This window comes from Balaenoptera physalus (genome assembly GCF_965194825.1).
Source record: "Balaenoptera physalus genome assembly, chromosome: 14".
NCBI lineage: Eukaryota > Metazoa > Chordata > Mammalia > Artiodactyla > Balaenopteridae > Balaenoptera > Balaenoptera physalus.
Window position 1 is genome coordinate 33,971,349 of NC_138893.1, and position 13,970 is coordinate 33,985,318.

The 13,970-nt window shown below is 37.7% G+C and overlaps 1 protein-coding gene and 1 pseudogene across 3 annotated transcripts in view; one reads left to right on the forward strand and one right to left on the reverse strand.

The window, feature by feature from the left end:
• MCMBP (minichromosome maintenance complex binding protein) overlaps positions 1-13,970 on the forward strand; it is a 68,510-nt gene that overhangs the window by 31,467 nt on the left and 23,073 nt on the right. For both annotated transcript variants that reach the window (XM_082424763.1, XM_082424764.1), the window contains exons 5-8: positions 1,372-1,473; positions 6,387-6,531; positions 8,884-9,035; positions 10,762-10,862. In XM_082424763.1, coding sequence (XP_082280889.1) covers positions 1,372-1,473; positions 6,387-6,531; positions 8,884-9,035; positions 10,762-10,862 — 500 coding nt within the window. The remainder of the gene's footprint in view (positions 1-1,371; positions 1,474-6,386; positions 6,532-8,883; positions 9,036-10,761; positions 10,863-13,970) is intronic.
• Positions 12,225-13,603, reverse strand: LOC309642811 (Y-box-binding protein 1 pseudogene; annotated as a pseudogene). Its single transcript has one exon. The product of its transcript is annotated as a Y-box-binding protein 1 pseudogene (transcript).

Genomic DNA, 13,970 nt, shown 5'->3' on the forward strand with positions numbered 1-13,970 from the left:
TTGCCTCCTTTATCAAAAATAAGGTGACAGTATGTGTGTGGGTTTATCTATCTCTGGGGTTTCTATCCTGTTCCTTGAGTTTGTTTTTGCACATCTTTTCCTTCTCTTGTGTTTCCTGCCTGGAGAAGTTCCTTTAGCATTTGTTGTAAAGCTGCTTTGGTGGTGCTGAATTCTCTTAACTTTTGCCTATCTGTAAAGGTTTTAATTTCTCCATCGAATCTGAATGAGATCCTTGCCAGGTAGAGTAATCTTGGTTGTAGGCTTTTCCCTTTAATCACTTTGAGTATGTCCTGTCACTCCCTCTGTTTTGCAGAGTTTCTGCTGAAAAATCAGCTGTTAACCTTATGGGGATTCCCTTGTATGTTATTTGTTGCTTTTCCTTTGCTGATTTTAATATTTTTTCTTTGTATTTAATTTTTGATAGTTTCATTAATATGTGTCTCGGTGTGTCTCTTTGGGTTTATCCTGTATGGTACTCTCTGTGCTTCCTGGACTTGATTGACTCTTTCCTTTACCATGTTAGGGAAGTTTTCGACTGTAATCTCTTCAAGTATTTTCTCAGCCCCTTTCTTTTCCTCTTCTTCTGGGACCCCTATAATTCGAACGTTGGTGCGTTTAATGTTGTCCCAGAGATCTCTGAGATTGTCCTCAATTCTTTTCATTCTTTTTTCTTTATTCTGCTCCCTGGCAGTTATTTCCATCATTTTATCTTCCAGCTCACTTATCCATTCTTCTGCCTCAGTTATTCTGCTATTGATTCCTTCTAGAGTATTTTTAATTTCAGTAATTATGTTCTTCATCAGTGTTTGTTTGCTCTTCATTTCTTCTAGATCCTTGTTAAATGTTTCTTGTATTTTCTCCATTCTGTTTCCGAGATTTTGGATAATCTTTACTATCTTTTTCAGGTAGGTTGCCTATTTCATCTTCATTTATTTGGTCTGTTGTTTCTTTCTTTTTTTTTTTTCTCTTTTTCTTGGGTGGTGCTGTATTCTTGTCTTACTGGTTGTTTGGCCTAAGACATCCAGCACTGGAGTTTGCAGACAGTTGGATAGAGCCGGTGTTGGTGCTGAAATGAGGACCTCTGGGAGGCCTCACTCTGATTAATATTCAAAGGGATTTAATTTTGTAACCTAGGGTGCTGTATATTTGGATTTGAAGGAAGGTACTATATTGATTATTGCATTTGAAATCATTTTCTGTCCGTTTTCTTTTCAAAAATGATAGTTTGGGTTTAGTAGTTGCTTGTTAATTAACTCTTAATATGAAAGTATTTACTGTGATTTTATAAATAACATGGAAATATGGTTGCTAATTTTTAAAGTTTTTTTAATAAATTTTTTTTAATAAAATAAAATTTTGTGTACATCACAGCCTCAGCAAGAAGTTGATTTAAACTCTCCACGAACTACCACTTTGGAAAGACAGACTTTCTATTGTGTTCCAGTGCCTGGAGAATCCACGTGGGTAAAAGAAATATCCTTTATGTGAACCTTCTTATGTGTTGAATGGTTACTGATTATTTTCTTAATTGAAGAGACCACAATTCACATTTTGATTTTTTTTTTTTTAACTTAGTCTTTTTACCTCAGTGAAGGTAGCTGGAAAAGAAAATTATTCTTCATTTATAGAGCTTGGCTTTATTTTAATAAAATGTGTTTCCTTTGTCCTAAACAAGAAAATCTATAAAACAACCTTCAGTATTCATCACTGAGAAATGAGAAAATTATGGTGCATTCTGCTAGTGAAATACTGTTTAAAAGATTGAGGTGGATTTAAAGGGACTGAAAAAGAGAGTTGCACAATCATTAAGTAAAAAAACTAGTTTTAAATTAGAACTCATTCTAATTTTATTAAGGGGAAACAACATGTTTGTTCTTTTGAGAGATTGTGGAGACATCTCATTCTCATTTTAATTTTTTTTAGTTACTAATTTTTTTAGGCATAGTTCACATACTGAAATGCACAGATTTTAAAGGTATACTTAAGTGGTTTGGATAAATGCATCCACCTGTAATTTGCACACCCATCGAAGTAAAGAACTTTGTGCCTTTTTCCCGTCACCACCTCCTCCCCACGACTGCTCTGATTTCATTCACTATAGCTTAATTTTACGTATTCTTGAATGTCATACAAATGGAATCATATAACATATAGTCTTTTGTGTCTGATCTTTTATTCAGCATAATGCATTTGAGAGTCATCCATGTGTATCCATAGTTCATTCCTTTTTATTGCTGATGGTATTTGTTTATATAATCTCCAATTGATGGACATATGGGTTGTTTCCAGTTTGAGGCCAGGCATTTTTTTGATGAGATTTTAACTTATTAAATCAGTTTTTTAACAGATACTTTGTGTCGGTTGTGATAAATTTGTGTGTCTCTCAAGGAATGTTTCACAATCATTGAATCACAGTTCTTGAATTTATTGACATAAAACTTTCATAGTATTTCCTTATTTTCCTTTTAATGTCTAAGGGATATCTAACAATGATCTTTCATTTCCAAAATGTTAATTTATTTTTCTCTTTTATCCTTGATTAGTATTGCTAGGGGTTTGTCAGAGAATCAACTTTTTACTTTAATTTTTTGTTTTCTATTTCATTGATTTTTGCTCTTATTGCCTTCGTTTTTAGTAATGGTTTTAATTTTTTTTTTAACCTTAAGGTTAGTGTGCAGATCATTCATTTCATATCTTCCTTTTCTAATATTAGCATTTAAGGCCATAAAATTCTCTCTAATTACTGCTTTAGTTGGATCCCACAAATTTTGACTTGTTTTTACTCTCATTCAGTTCAAAATATTTTCTAATTTCCTTTGTGATTTCTTCTTTGATCCTTGAGCCTCACTACAATATACTTCTATTTATCTTTTAAACAGTTGTCTCCTACATAAATTTAGAAATGAGGGGGGAAAATTACATCTTTTATGTTGCATAAATATTTATCATTTCTAGCTCTTTTTGGCTTTGTTTTTGTCTGGAATCATTTCACTGAGCCTTTTTTTTTTAGGTACTGATCTGTTGGTGATAAATTTTCTCAGCTTTTTTTCAACTGAAAATGTCTTTATTTCACCCTTTTGTGTGTGTGTGTGTTGTGGTGCTGCATTGTGCAGCATGCCGGATCTTAGTTCCCTGACCAGGGATCGACATGCCCCCTGCATTGGGAGCATGGAGTCTTAACCACTGGACCGCTAGGGAGGTCCCTCACCTTTATTTTTGAAGGATATTTTCAGTGGTTGTAGAACCTTTTTTTTTCTCCCAGTGGTTATGGAATGCTTGATTGACAGGTATCTCCCATCTTCAACACTTTAATGATATTGTTCCATTGTCTTCTGGCCTCCATTGTTTTTTGATAAAAGGATAGCTATCATTTTTATCATTGTCACCTGTATGTAATGGGTCTTTAATTTTCCTCTGGCTGCTTCTAATATTCTCTGTGGTTTTCAGCAGCTTGACTATGATGTGCCCATGTCTGGGTTTTTTGTGTGTCTCTTGCTTGGGTTTTATTGAGCTTTTAGACCTGTGGGTTGATATTTTTCAGAAGATTTCAGCCATTGTTTCTTCAAATATTTTTCTGTCCCAGTCTCATCTTTTTCTCGTTTTCTGGGGCTCAAATCACATGATTGTAGACTAATTATTATTGTTCTCAGGTGATTGAGGGTTTTTTTTTCCATTTTATTTTTTAGTTCTAGATTTTTTCATTTGATTTTTTCTTTGTTTCCATTTTTCTGATGATAGTCCTCATCTTTTCTTTTAAAATTGTAAATTTTGGAGTTGCTTTTTAATGCCCTTGTCTGCTAATTCCAACATCCAGGTTGTCTCTGGGTTGTTTTTTTTTTCTATTGATACTGTTTTAAATCCTGCTTATAGGCCATACTTTCCTGCTTCTTCACGTAATTAATCATGTGTTATGATTACTTATGCTGATATACAGCACTGTTGAAAGTTTACTTTTGTCTTCAAGAATGTTGAATTTTGTTCTGGCAGGCAGGTAATTTAAGTGGATCACTTTGATCATGTCAAGGCTTGGTTTTGGGATTTGTTAAGGTAGGTATGAGTGTCACTTACAGTGTAGGATGTAGTCCTTACTTGCGAGATGTGCTATTTCCGGGTCTCACCTAAGTGCTCGTGATTCTCAGCAGGGTCCAGTTCTAGTATTGTACAACTTCCAGAATCTCTGCTAAGCTCCCAACCAAGCAGCAGCTGTTCTCTCCCAGGGCTCTATCTGCAGCTCCTTCCTCTCTAACTGTTCTGCAAATTCCAGTTGCTTCAGTAGCCCTGAGCTATGTGCTCTGTTTTCTCTACCAGCAAGAGCAGAACCTCCACTTCCCTTTGCTGCAATTTGGAATATGCCCCTGAGAGAGCTGGGGACAATGTGGAGTTTACCTGTGGTGTTTCTTCTCATTCAAGGATCATAACCTTATGTTCCTTGTTGTCCAAAGTCTGAAAACAGTTGCTTCATGCCTTTTGTCCAGTTTTACAGGTTTTTTGTTTTTTTAATTGAAGTATAGTTGATTTACAATATTGTGTTAGTTTCAGGTATACAGCAAAGTGATTCAGTTATGCGCATATATATATGTATTCTTTTTTAAAGTTTCTTTTCCAGTATAGTTTATTTCAAGACATTGAATATATTTCCTTGTGCTAAGCAGTAAATTCTTGTCGTTTATCTATTTTATATATGGTAGTGTGCATCTGTCAGTCCCATACTCCCAATTTATCCCTCCCCCGCCAGCCCCTACCCTTCGCCTTTGGTAACCATGAGTTTGTTTTCTATGTCTGTGAGTCTGTTTCTATTTTATAAATAAGTTCATTTGTACTATTTTTTTATATCTCACATATAAGTGGTATCATATAATATTTGTCTTTCTCTGTCCGACTTATTTCACTTAATATGATAATCTCTGGGTCCATCCATGTTGCTGCAGATGGCATTATTTCATTCTTTTTCATGGCTGAGTAATATCCCTGTGTGTGTGTGTGTGTGTGTGTGTGTGTGTGTGTGTGTGTATGTATGTGTATACACACCACATCTTTATCCATTCATCTGTTGATGGACATTTAGGTTGCTTCCATGGCTTGGCTATTGTTACTAGTGCTGCTTTGAACATTGGGGTGCATGTATCTTTTCAAATTAGAGCTTTTGTCTTTTCTGTATATATGCCCAGGAGTGAGATTGCTGGATCATAATGGTAACTCTATTTTTAGTTTTTTAAGGAGCCTCCATTCTGTTTTCCATAGGGGCTGCACCAATTTACATTCCCACCAACAGTGTAGGAGGGTTCCCTTTTCTCCACACTCTCTCCAGCATTTATTATTTGTAGACTTTTTTAGTATATGTGCTGCCGAAGCGAGCACTATTTGTAGACTTTTTGATGATGGCCATTCTGACCAGTGTGAAGTGATTATACCTCATTGTAGTTTTGATTTGCATTTCTCTAATAATTAGCGATGTTGAGCATCTTTTCATGTGCCTGTTGGCCTTCTATATTTCGTCTTTGGAGAAGTGTTTGTTTAGATCTTCTGCCCATTTTTTGATTGGGTTGTTTGTTTGTTTCTTATTGAGTTGTATGAGCTGTTTGTATATTTTGGAAATTAAGCCCTTGTAGGTCTCATCTTTTGCAAATATTTTCTCCCAGTCCATAGGTTGTCTTTTCATTTTATTTATGGTTCCTTTTCTGTGTGAAAGCTTATAAGTTTGATTAGGTCCCATTTGTTTATTTTTGCTTTTATTTCTATTGCCTTGGGAGATCAGTTTTACAGTTCTTTACAGCAAGGTAGGGGGCATAAGTTTGAGCTGTTAATTCTTATGACCCAAACTGGAAGTTCAACCTTCTTTTATTAAAAAGAAATTTTTGTTATTCTGGGTTTTTTAAAAAATTGAGGTGTGGTTGATTTACAATAGTGTTTTAATTTCAGGTGTACAACATCGTGATTCAAAATTTTGATAGATTAAACTCCATATTTATTATAAAATATTGGCTGTATTCCCTGTGTTATACAACAGGGGTCCCCAACCCCTGGGCCGTGGCCTGTTAGGAACTGGGCTGCACAGCAGGAGGTGAGCGGCGGGTGAGCGAGGGAAACTTCATTTTGCCGCTCCCCATCGCTCTCATTACCGCCTGAACCATCCCCCCCATACACACACACCCGTCCGGGAAAAGTTGTCTTACATGAAACTGGTCCCTGGTGCCAGAAAGGTTGGGGACCGCTGCTATACAATATATCCTTATAGCTTATTTATTGTATACATCAACCTTCTTTTAAAAATACGTTTTTATTTTAACCAAACTGCCAAAGTAATAGTCTTTTATTAGTCACCTAGGTAGGGTAACTTAACGATATTCCCCAGTTCATGAAAATCTTTCCTTAACCTTTCATTTAACGCCTATGTTAATACAAACCAAGCTCGAGTCAGCCCTTCAACGTCCTACACTCCCAGTCGTCACAAGAGGAGTTATGAAGATGATGAAGATATGGACCTACAGCCGAATAAACAGAAAGAGCAGCATGCGGGTGCCAGAGAAGCAGGTAGTGTGTGCCATTGGGCTTTCGGTAGACTTCTGGTCTCTTGCAGTAGATTCGTATTCAGAATTAATTGTTGTATAATGTAGCTCTAGATTTAGGAGCTGGCAGTGATTTGACAACTTTGCTTTGAGGTTTATCAGAATTATAGACAGTTTTGAGAGTTTGAACAGTTACTCTTTGGTCAGACTGTGCTTCATAATTGATCAGTTAGGCATCACTTAGTGAGAAGTGGCTACTCTACTGTCAGTTGTTAAGGGTCTCAATTTGGGTAGCTGGAAAAGGTCTTTCATCTTTCTTCATATTTTTTTTTAATCTCAGCTTTTAAGTAATATGAAGTACTCTACTGTAAAAGTGACTTATTTATATCTGAAACATCCTTATTTTCTTTTTGGAATAGCGATGCTTTAATTAGTAAGACTGAAAACACTGGAGGAAAAATGTGTAATTGTGGTATACTGGATTTCTTACTCCTAAACTTCAAAGCAAATAACCCTTAGAATAGTCACAGTTCTGATTGTTCTATTTATGTAAGTTTGTAGTGGTTTATGTATTAAAATTGATTAAAACACAATTCTGATTAAAACAAGGAGACCAAAAGTTGAAATTTTCTAAGAGAATCAGAGAATTTCAAAATTGGTATATATCATTATTGATTTTGCCAATCACAGTTATTATGAGCACTGAATTCCTTCATATGGCAGGTAGATAAGTTTGTCTTTATTTCTCCTTTTGTGTCCAGTCATTTCTCTTTAGCATCTTTAATCCAAGGACAAGTTAAAGGCAGAGGAGGTAAAAACAAATTAGTGTAGTTAATTTGAATGTGAAGGATGGGTTGAGAGGGCAAATATAACAATCAATGGTAAACAAAGATTTACTACTGAATTTCATTTAATCATATATTATTCTACTTTATAAGTTCATACTACCGTATTTCTTTAATGCTAAGGCATATTTTAATGTTTTTAAAATTGGAATGTTTTACAGTAAATGTATACAAATGTGATAGTGTTCTTTTTCTCCACTCACCCCTCAAATGTTTATTAAAATTAACGGTGTATCATAACAATAAATAACATATTAGAATCCAAGACATATGGTAATTCTCTTATCTGTTGATGCTTCTTTCTATTTCTTGCCCCTTTTGTTTGAATATCATACTTTTCAGGGCTTTTGAATACATTTGAATGCATTATGTATGTAAAGTTTACCTTGTTTGTTGGTTTCTAGGCAATCTCTCAGGCTGTATATATATTTTAAGCTGTTTTGGAGATAAGTGTAGAATCACATGCAGTTGTAAAACATAAGAGAGATCCTGTATATACTTGATCCAGTTTCATCTGGGTCAACATCTTGCATAATTAATAGTAGAATATCATAACCAGGAAGTGGATATTGATATAATCCATAGACCTTATTCAGAATTCACATTTTTACATGCAGTTATTTTTGTGCATGTGTATGTATTTAGTTCTATGCAGTTTCATCACATGTGTAGATTCATGTGACTACTACCACAGTCAGGATACAGAACAGTTCATTACCTGGATCTCTCATGTTGCCCTTTTATAATCATACCCACCTCTCCTGCCTCTCTACCTCCCCCCTGGCAACCACTAATTTGTTCTTCATCCCTATAATTTTGTCATTTTAAGAATGTTACATAAATGGAATCGTGTAGTATATAGACTTTGTAGATTGGCTTTTTTCATTCAGCAAAATTCCCTTGAGATCCATTCAAGTTGTTGCTTATATCAGTATTTTATTCCTTTTTATTGCTGAGCAATATTGTGTGGTATGGGAAGCTATATTTTAATTCTAACTAGTTATCAGCCCTAAACTGTGACTACTTTAGGGGTAGAGGCTATCTTTAAATGATCTTTTGTATCCCCAGCAACTAGTTTGATTCCTGGTACATAGTGGACATTAATAGATGTTTGGTAAATGAGTTTATTGCTATATGGTTTTATTCTACTAATAAGTAGAAAGAAGTATGTTCTACAAAGGTGTTTTTGTTGTCAGTAGACCCATGTACTCCTTGGGTCAAAGATGTCAAGTAACCATGTTAAATATTAACTTCTAAAGTTACTTAGATGAGATTTGATTGGGGGGGGGATTTGTTGCCATTTTATTGCAGAGGGAAAGTGATTACACTTTCAGATCTTCCTAATAATCTTTGTTCTCTTGATAGGTCAGAGGGGTTCTAGTATGTGTTATTTCCTTAAAAACTGTAACAACTTGAAGTTTGCAAGCTCAGAAGCATCATTTCTATCAAATTCAAAAGGCTGTTTAGGAATGTTCTTTATCTCCAGGAAGCCTTAGCAATGACGATGTGCAATGCTGTCCCTTTGAATTTAGGGAGTGTTGGTGGTCTTCAATGGTGTGGAGAACCAAAACGTTTAGAAACAGAAGCTTCTTCTGGACAACAGCTGAACTCGCTAAACCTCTCTTCTCCTTTTGATCTGAATTTTCCACTGCCGGGAGAGAAGGGTCCTGCATGCCTCGTGAAGGTAATGAAATCTTTCATAGACCTGATGCTGACAAAGATGTGTTAAGTGTCTCAGAAATTAAAGCAGAAAACTCTTAGCATTTGTATTAGCAAGTTTTCTCTTTCTGCTGTAACAAATCACCACAAACTTCGCGGCTTGAAACAACAAAGTTTATCATTTTGCAGGCTTTAGGCCAGAAGTCCAACATGGATCTCACTGGGGGTAAAATTCAGGTGACAGCAGGACTGGTTCCTCTCTGGAGGCTTTAGGGGGGGAATCTGTTTTCTTGCCTTTTCCAGCTTTTGGAGGCTGCCATTATTCCTTGGCTTGTGGCCCCTTCCTCCATCTTCCAAGTCAGCAGTAATGTAGCCCTCTGACCATTTCTTCATAGTCACATCTCCCTCTGACCATAGGTAGGAGAGATTCTCCAATTTTAAGGACATGTATGATTAAATTGAGCCCATCCATGCAATCCAGAATAATCTCCCCATCTTAGGGTCCTTAATTTATACAAGTTCCTTTTACATGTAAGGTAACATACTCAAGGATTCCAGTGATTAAGATGTGGATATTGGTCGGAGTGGTGGGGGGACATTTTTTTGCCTGCCACAGCATTGTTTACAAAAAATGGATATTTCAGATAGATGTGGAACAACTTTTAAATTAATATCTATTTCCTTCCTATATCATTTCTAACTTACTAATATCTGCTTTATTTTTTAATTAATTAATTTATTTATTTATTGGCTGCGTTGGGTCTTAGTCGCGCGGGATCTTTGTTGCGGTGCGCTGGCCTCTCTCTAGTTGAGACGCGCAGGCTATGTAGTTGCAGCACGGGCGTAGTTGCCCCACCACATGTGGGATCTTAGTTCCTGGATCAGGGATCGAACCTGCGTACCTTGCATTGGGTGGCGGATTCTTAACCACTGGACCACCAAGGAAGTCCCTATCTGCTTTATTTTCATCATTCTTCCTTTTCTTATCAAAAGCCATTTCTCACTTAGATTTAAAATAAGGTAGAAGGAAAGAAATCTGTTAATAGTTTGTTCCCCTATTCTGCTTATTCTGATTTTTTAATCATGAGAGGTGAACAAGTGATACAAGTTTCAGAAATGATCATTGAGAATTTCTGTTCTTAGTTGTTGTGGTTTTAACTTAAATGGCACTTCAGTTATGTAGCACAGGAGCAAGAATTAGCACGTTTTTCCCTCCATGCTTCTCTTAGGTCTCACCAGTAGGAGGCTTTGACAGTTTCTAATATCCATCATGATAGACAGCTTTGAAAGTTTGGCTCTTTACTGTGAGAAACCTCATGGCCATTCTAAGTTTGTGTTAATCCTCCTAACACTGCATAGCTTGTGAATAAGTCCAAAGTTAATAATCGTGGGTTCTTCCCTTCTCTTGATGTAGTTAATAGATTTTGAGATAATGCATGTTTCTAGTTTTAGTTGACCATCATCCTTGGGAGAAAGCCTTTTCTCTGAATGTAGTGGGGAAACAGACATTGGCCAGGAGTCAGGAGGTCCCATGTTTTAGTTGTTAACTTATTTGCTCATTGCAGAGTGACTTCAGGTAAGTGCTTTACCTCTCTTGATTTCAATTTATCAAATAAAGGAGTTGCTTTGAGGTTCATTTTCTGATTTAAAATGCTAAGATATTATTATTACTTGAACTTTAAGACTAATATTGTATGCTTTTTTGGTGTTATTTAGTCCTAACAATGTGATTTTGTGTGGCCTCTTGTTAGGTCTATGAAGACTGGGATTGTTTTAAAGTAAATGATGTTCTTGAGTTATATGGCATACTATCTGTGGATCCCGTGCTAAGTATACTGAATAATGATGAAAGGTGAGTCTGTTTTGACATAATTACCCTCCAACTTTTCTGAAAGTTTGAAATTATAAAGAACTCCCTTTCTCCCTTCACCCAAATTTACAAGTTGTTAACACTTAAGCTCCATTTGCTTATTTTTATATACACTCATTTTTATATATACGTACACTTTTTGGAAACACTTGAGAGTAAGTTACGTATGTCATATCCTAAATACTTGTTGCATTCATATTTCCTAAGAACAAAGACCTCCTCGTATGTAATCAGACTATAGCTACAAAGTTTGGAAATTTGCTGTGAATACACAATACACTGACCACAGACCACACTAAATTTCACTAATTGTCTCATTGCTGTTCTTTCTGACAGTCATTTTCTTGGTCCAGGATCCTTAGGGTCACTCGTTGCGTTAACCTGGAGCAGTCTCCAGCTCTTTGTTGTCCTTCAAGGCCTTGACAACTTTTTCTGTTCTTTCAGCTTATACAACAAAAAATTCATTTCTTACAGTTATGGAAGCTGGGAAATCCAAGGTTAAGACGCCAGTGTCTAGTGAGGGCCTTTTTCCTGGTTTGCAGATGGTTGTCTTCTTGCTGTGTCCTCACATGGCAGAGCAGAACCTTGACACTCTTCAAGTGTCTTCAAGGATGTCTCTCAGTTTAGGTTTGTCTGATGTTTCCGTGTGATTAGATTCTGGTTATACATTTTGGGCAGGAAACTACAAAGTGATGTATCCTTCTCAGTGTATCACACCAGCAGGTACAGTAGCCCCTTACTGGTGAAGTTCTTTTTGATATCTTGGTTACTTGTGGTACACACGTACATCAGTCTTTACATTATTTACAAGTCGGTATATCATAAACCATGAGTTCACACTGTCTTCCTGGTTCCAGTTCAGTTCAGCTCCACAACTCAGTGTCATCCTAGTCTTCCTCCTTTCCGTATTTGTAATTCCCTTTTCTAACAGAAAGAAACTTGACTCCCAGTATCCTCAGTATATTCTTTTGCTCAGGTTAAGGTGGTGTCTACCAGGTTTCTGTACTGTAAAGTTACTATTTTTCACTTTGTAGTTAACAGGTAATTTAGAAGGAGATACTTCAAGACCATATAATTTCCAGTTTCTCATTTAACTTTCACCCACTTATTTTAGCATTCATTGATGATTCTTGTTAGACTCGGTTGTTGCTCTGATGGTGATTTTCTGTTCAGTCATTCCTTCTACATTTATTCATTGGCATTCTGCTGTAAGATTTCTGTCCTATTTATTCGTTCAAGTAATTTTTGTTTATGTTAGTGTGGACGTTAATCTGTTATTTATTTTGAGGCTCAAATTTTCCCATATTTGGCTACTGGGAGCCACTTTAAGCAGGCTCTGGGTTCTTCTTTTTTTTTTTTTAATTATTATTTAAGACCTTATAACTGGTGCTTGCAGTTTGTTGACTTTTTTGAAAAAATCAAGCTGTAAACTTTTATTACAAATTAAAAATGAGGTTCTTAAGAAATCTCAACTTGACCAGATATGAAACAATTTAAAAACCTTTAAAGGTGTATTGAGAAAAACCAGGCTTTTTCTTTTTTTTTTTTAAACACGTTTGTCATTACCAAAAAGAGCCGTCTTTAGGTAAAAATAATAAAAACCCCTTGCTGCTTAGATAATGCAGATAGTTCTGGTTATGTGGTCAACAGGCAAAAAGCAAGCACTTAAGGTCTTCAGCTCCAATCTTTTGTTCATTTCTTATTGCTGGAATTTCATATTCATTTCTTCTTGTTGGATGACTAAACCGGGTGATGGTAGAGATGGTAAGCCAGCATTTTCTCAGCCCCGCCCTGCTCAGCCTCGGGAGCGGGTGAATGCTCAGCTGGTGGATTGGCTGCTTTTGTCTCTTTGCCATCTTGTGGTTTAGGGTTTTCTGGGCGTCTGCGTCGGTAATTGAAGTTGCCGCGGTACCGATGTCGAGGTGGCTGCTGACGTTGGGTCTCATCTCCTTGATTTTCCTTATCTTCTTCGTTTCCGTCCTCTCTGGGCGTCTTTGGTGAGGAGGGCACATTCTGTCTCGCTCCTCTACCTTGTTCTCCTGCACCCTGATTGTCAGCACCCTCCATCACTTCTCTCTGCACAGGAGGGTTGGAATGCTGTGGTCGACGCCCACAGGGTCTCCGCGTGCAGTAAGGGGGGCACCTTCGCCTGCGGTAGGGCCAGCGCTGTTGGGCCTGGCCTTCGGGAGCACTCTCCGATCCCTCATTCTTTTCCCCACTCTCACTGTTCTGGTAATTCTACGGGGGATTGCGTGGAGGACCCCTGCGACGTGGATAGTGTCTATGATGGTTACGGTCTGCTGCATATTTACTGCCTTGCGCTGGAACTCCCCCAGGGCCTGTAACATTTGCTGCCTGCGCACCCTTTTCTCCTTCAGCAACATCGAACTCCACAGTCTCTCCATCTGCTGCACCATGAAGGTACTTCCTGGGGTTCTTCTTGACAGCAGTCTGGTGTACGAATACATGTTCCTTGGTGTCATTCCTGTTGATGAAACCATATCTGTTTTTTACATTGAACCATTTTACTGTCCCCAGAGCCTTTGCTGCAATGACCTTCTTGTCCCCGCCGGCAGGCGGCGCTGACGTGAGGCCGCCGGGGCCGCCGCGCCCTGCGCCAATGCCAGTCCTGCCCATGCCCGTCGTGCCGGGCTTGGCGGCGGCAGCAGTGAGGGCGGGGGCTGGGCGGCGGGCGGCTGCTGGGTCTCGGCCTCGCTGCTCATGGTTGCGGCAATGGTGAGTGGGGCCGGCAGTGGCAGTGGGGCTGCTCGGGGCTCTCCGGGGTCCGCTCCCGCTCCCTGTCGAACTCTGGGTTCTTTTTGACATGACCTTATCTTACCATTTTTGAACATATATTTTCTGATGCATTAAGCTGTTTCAGCCTCATCTTGTACTTCCCATGCTTCAGCCTCAGTATCAGCCCTTTTTCCAAGGAGCACCTGTTTCTTTTAGTGAGGAATTTTATTTAACAAATCAGGATTTGAGTCCTGGTGTGCTCATTGGTACTGAGTTGGCATTGCTTCTATGCCGTTTCAGCAGAGCTAGGAAATAAATATATACGTACTCACACACGCACACGTTTATATACAC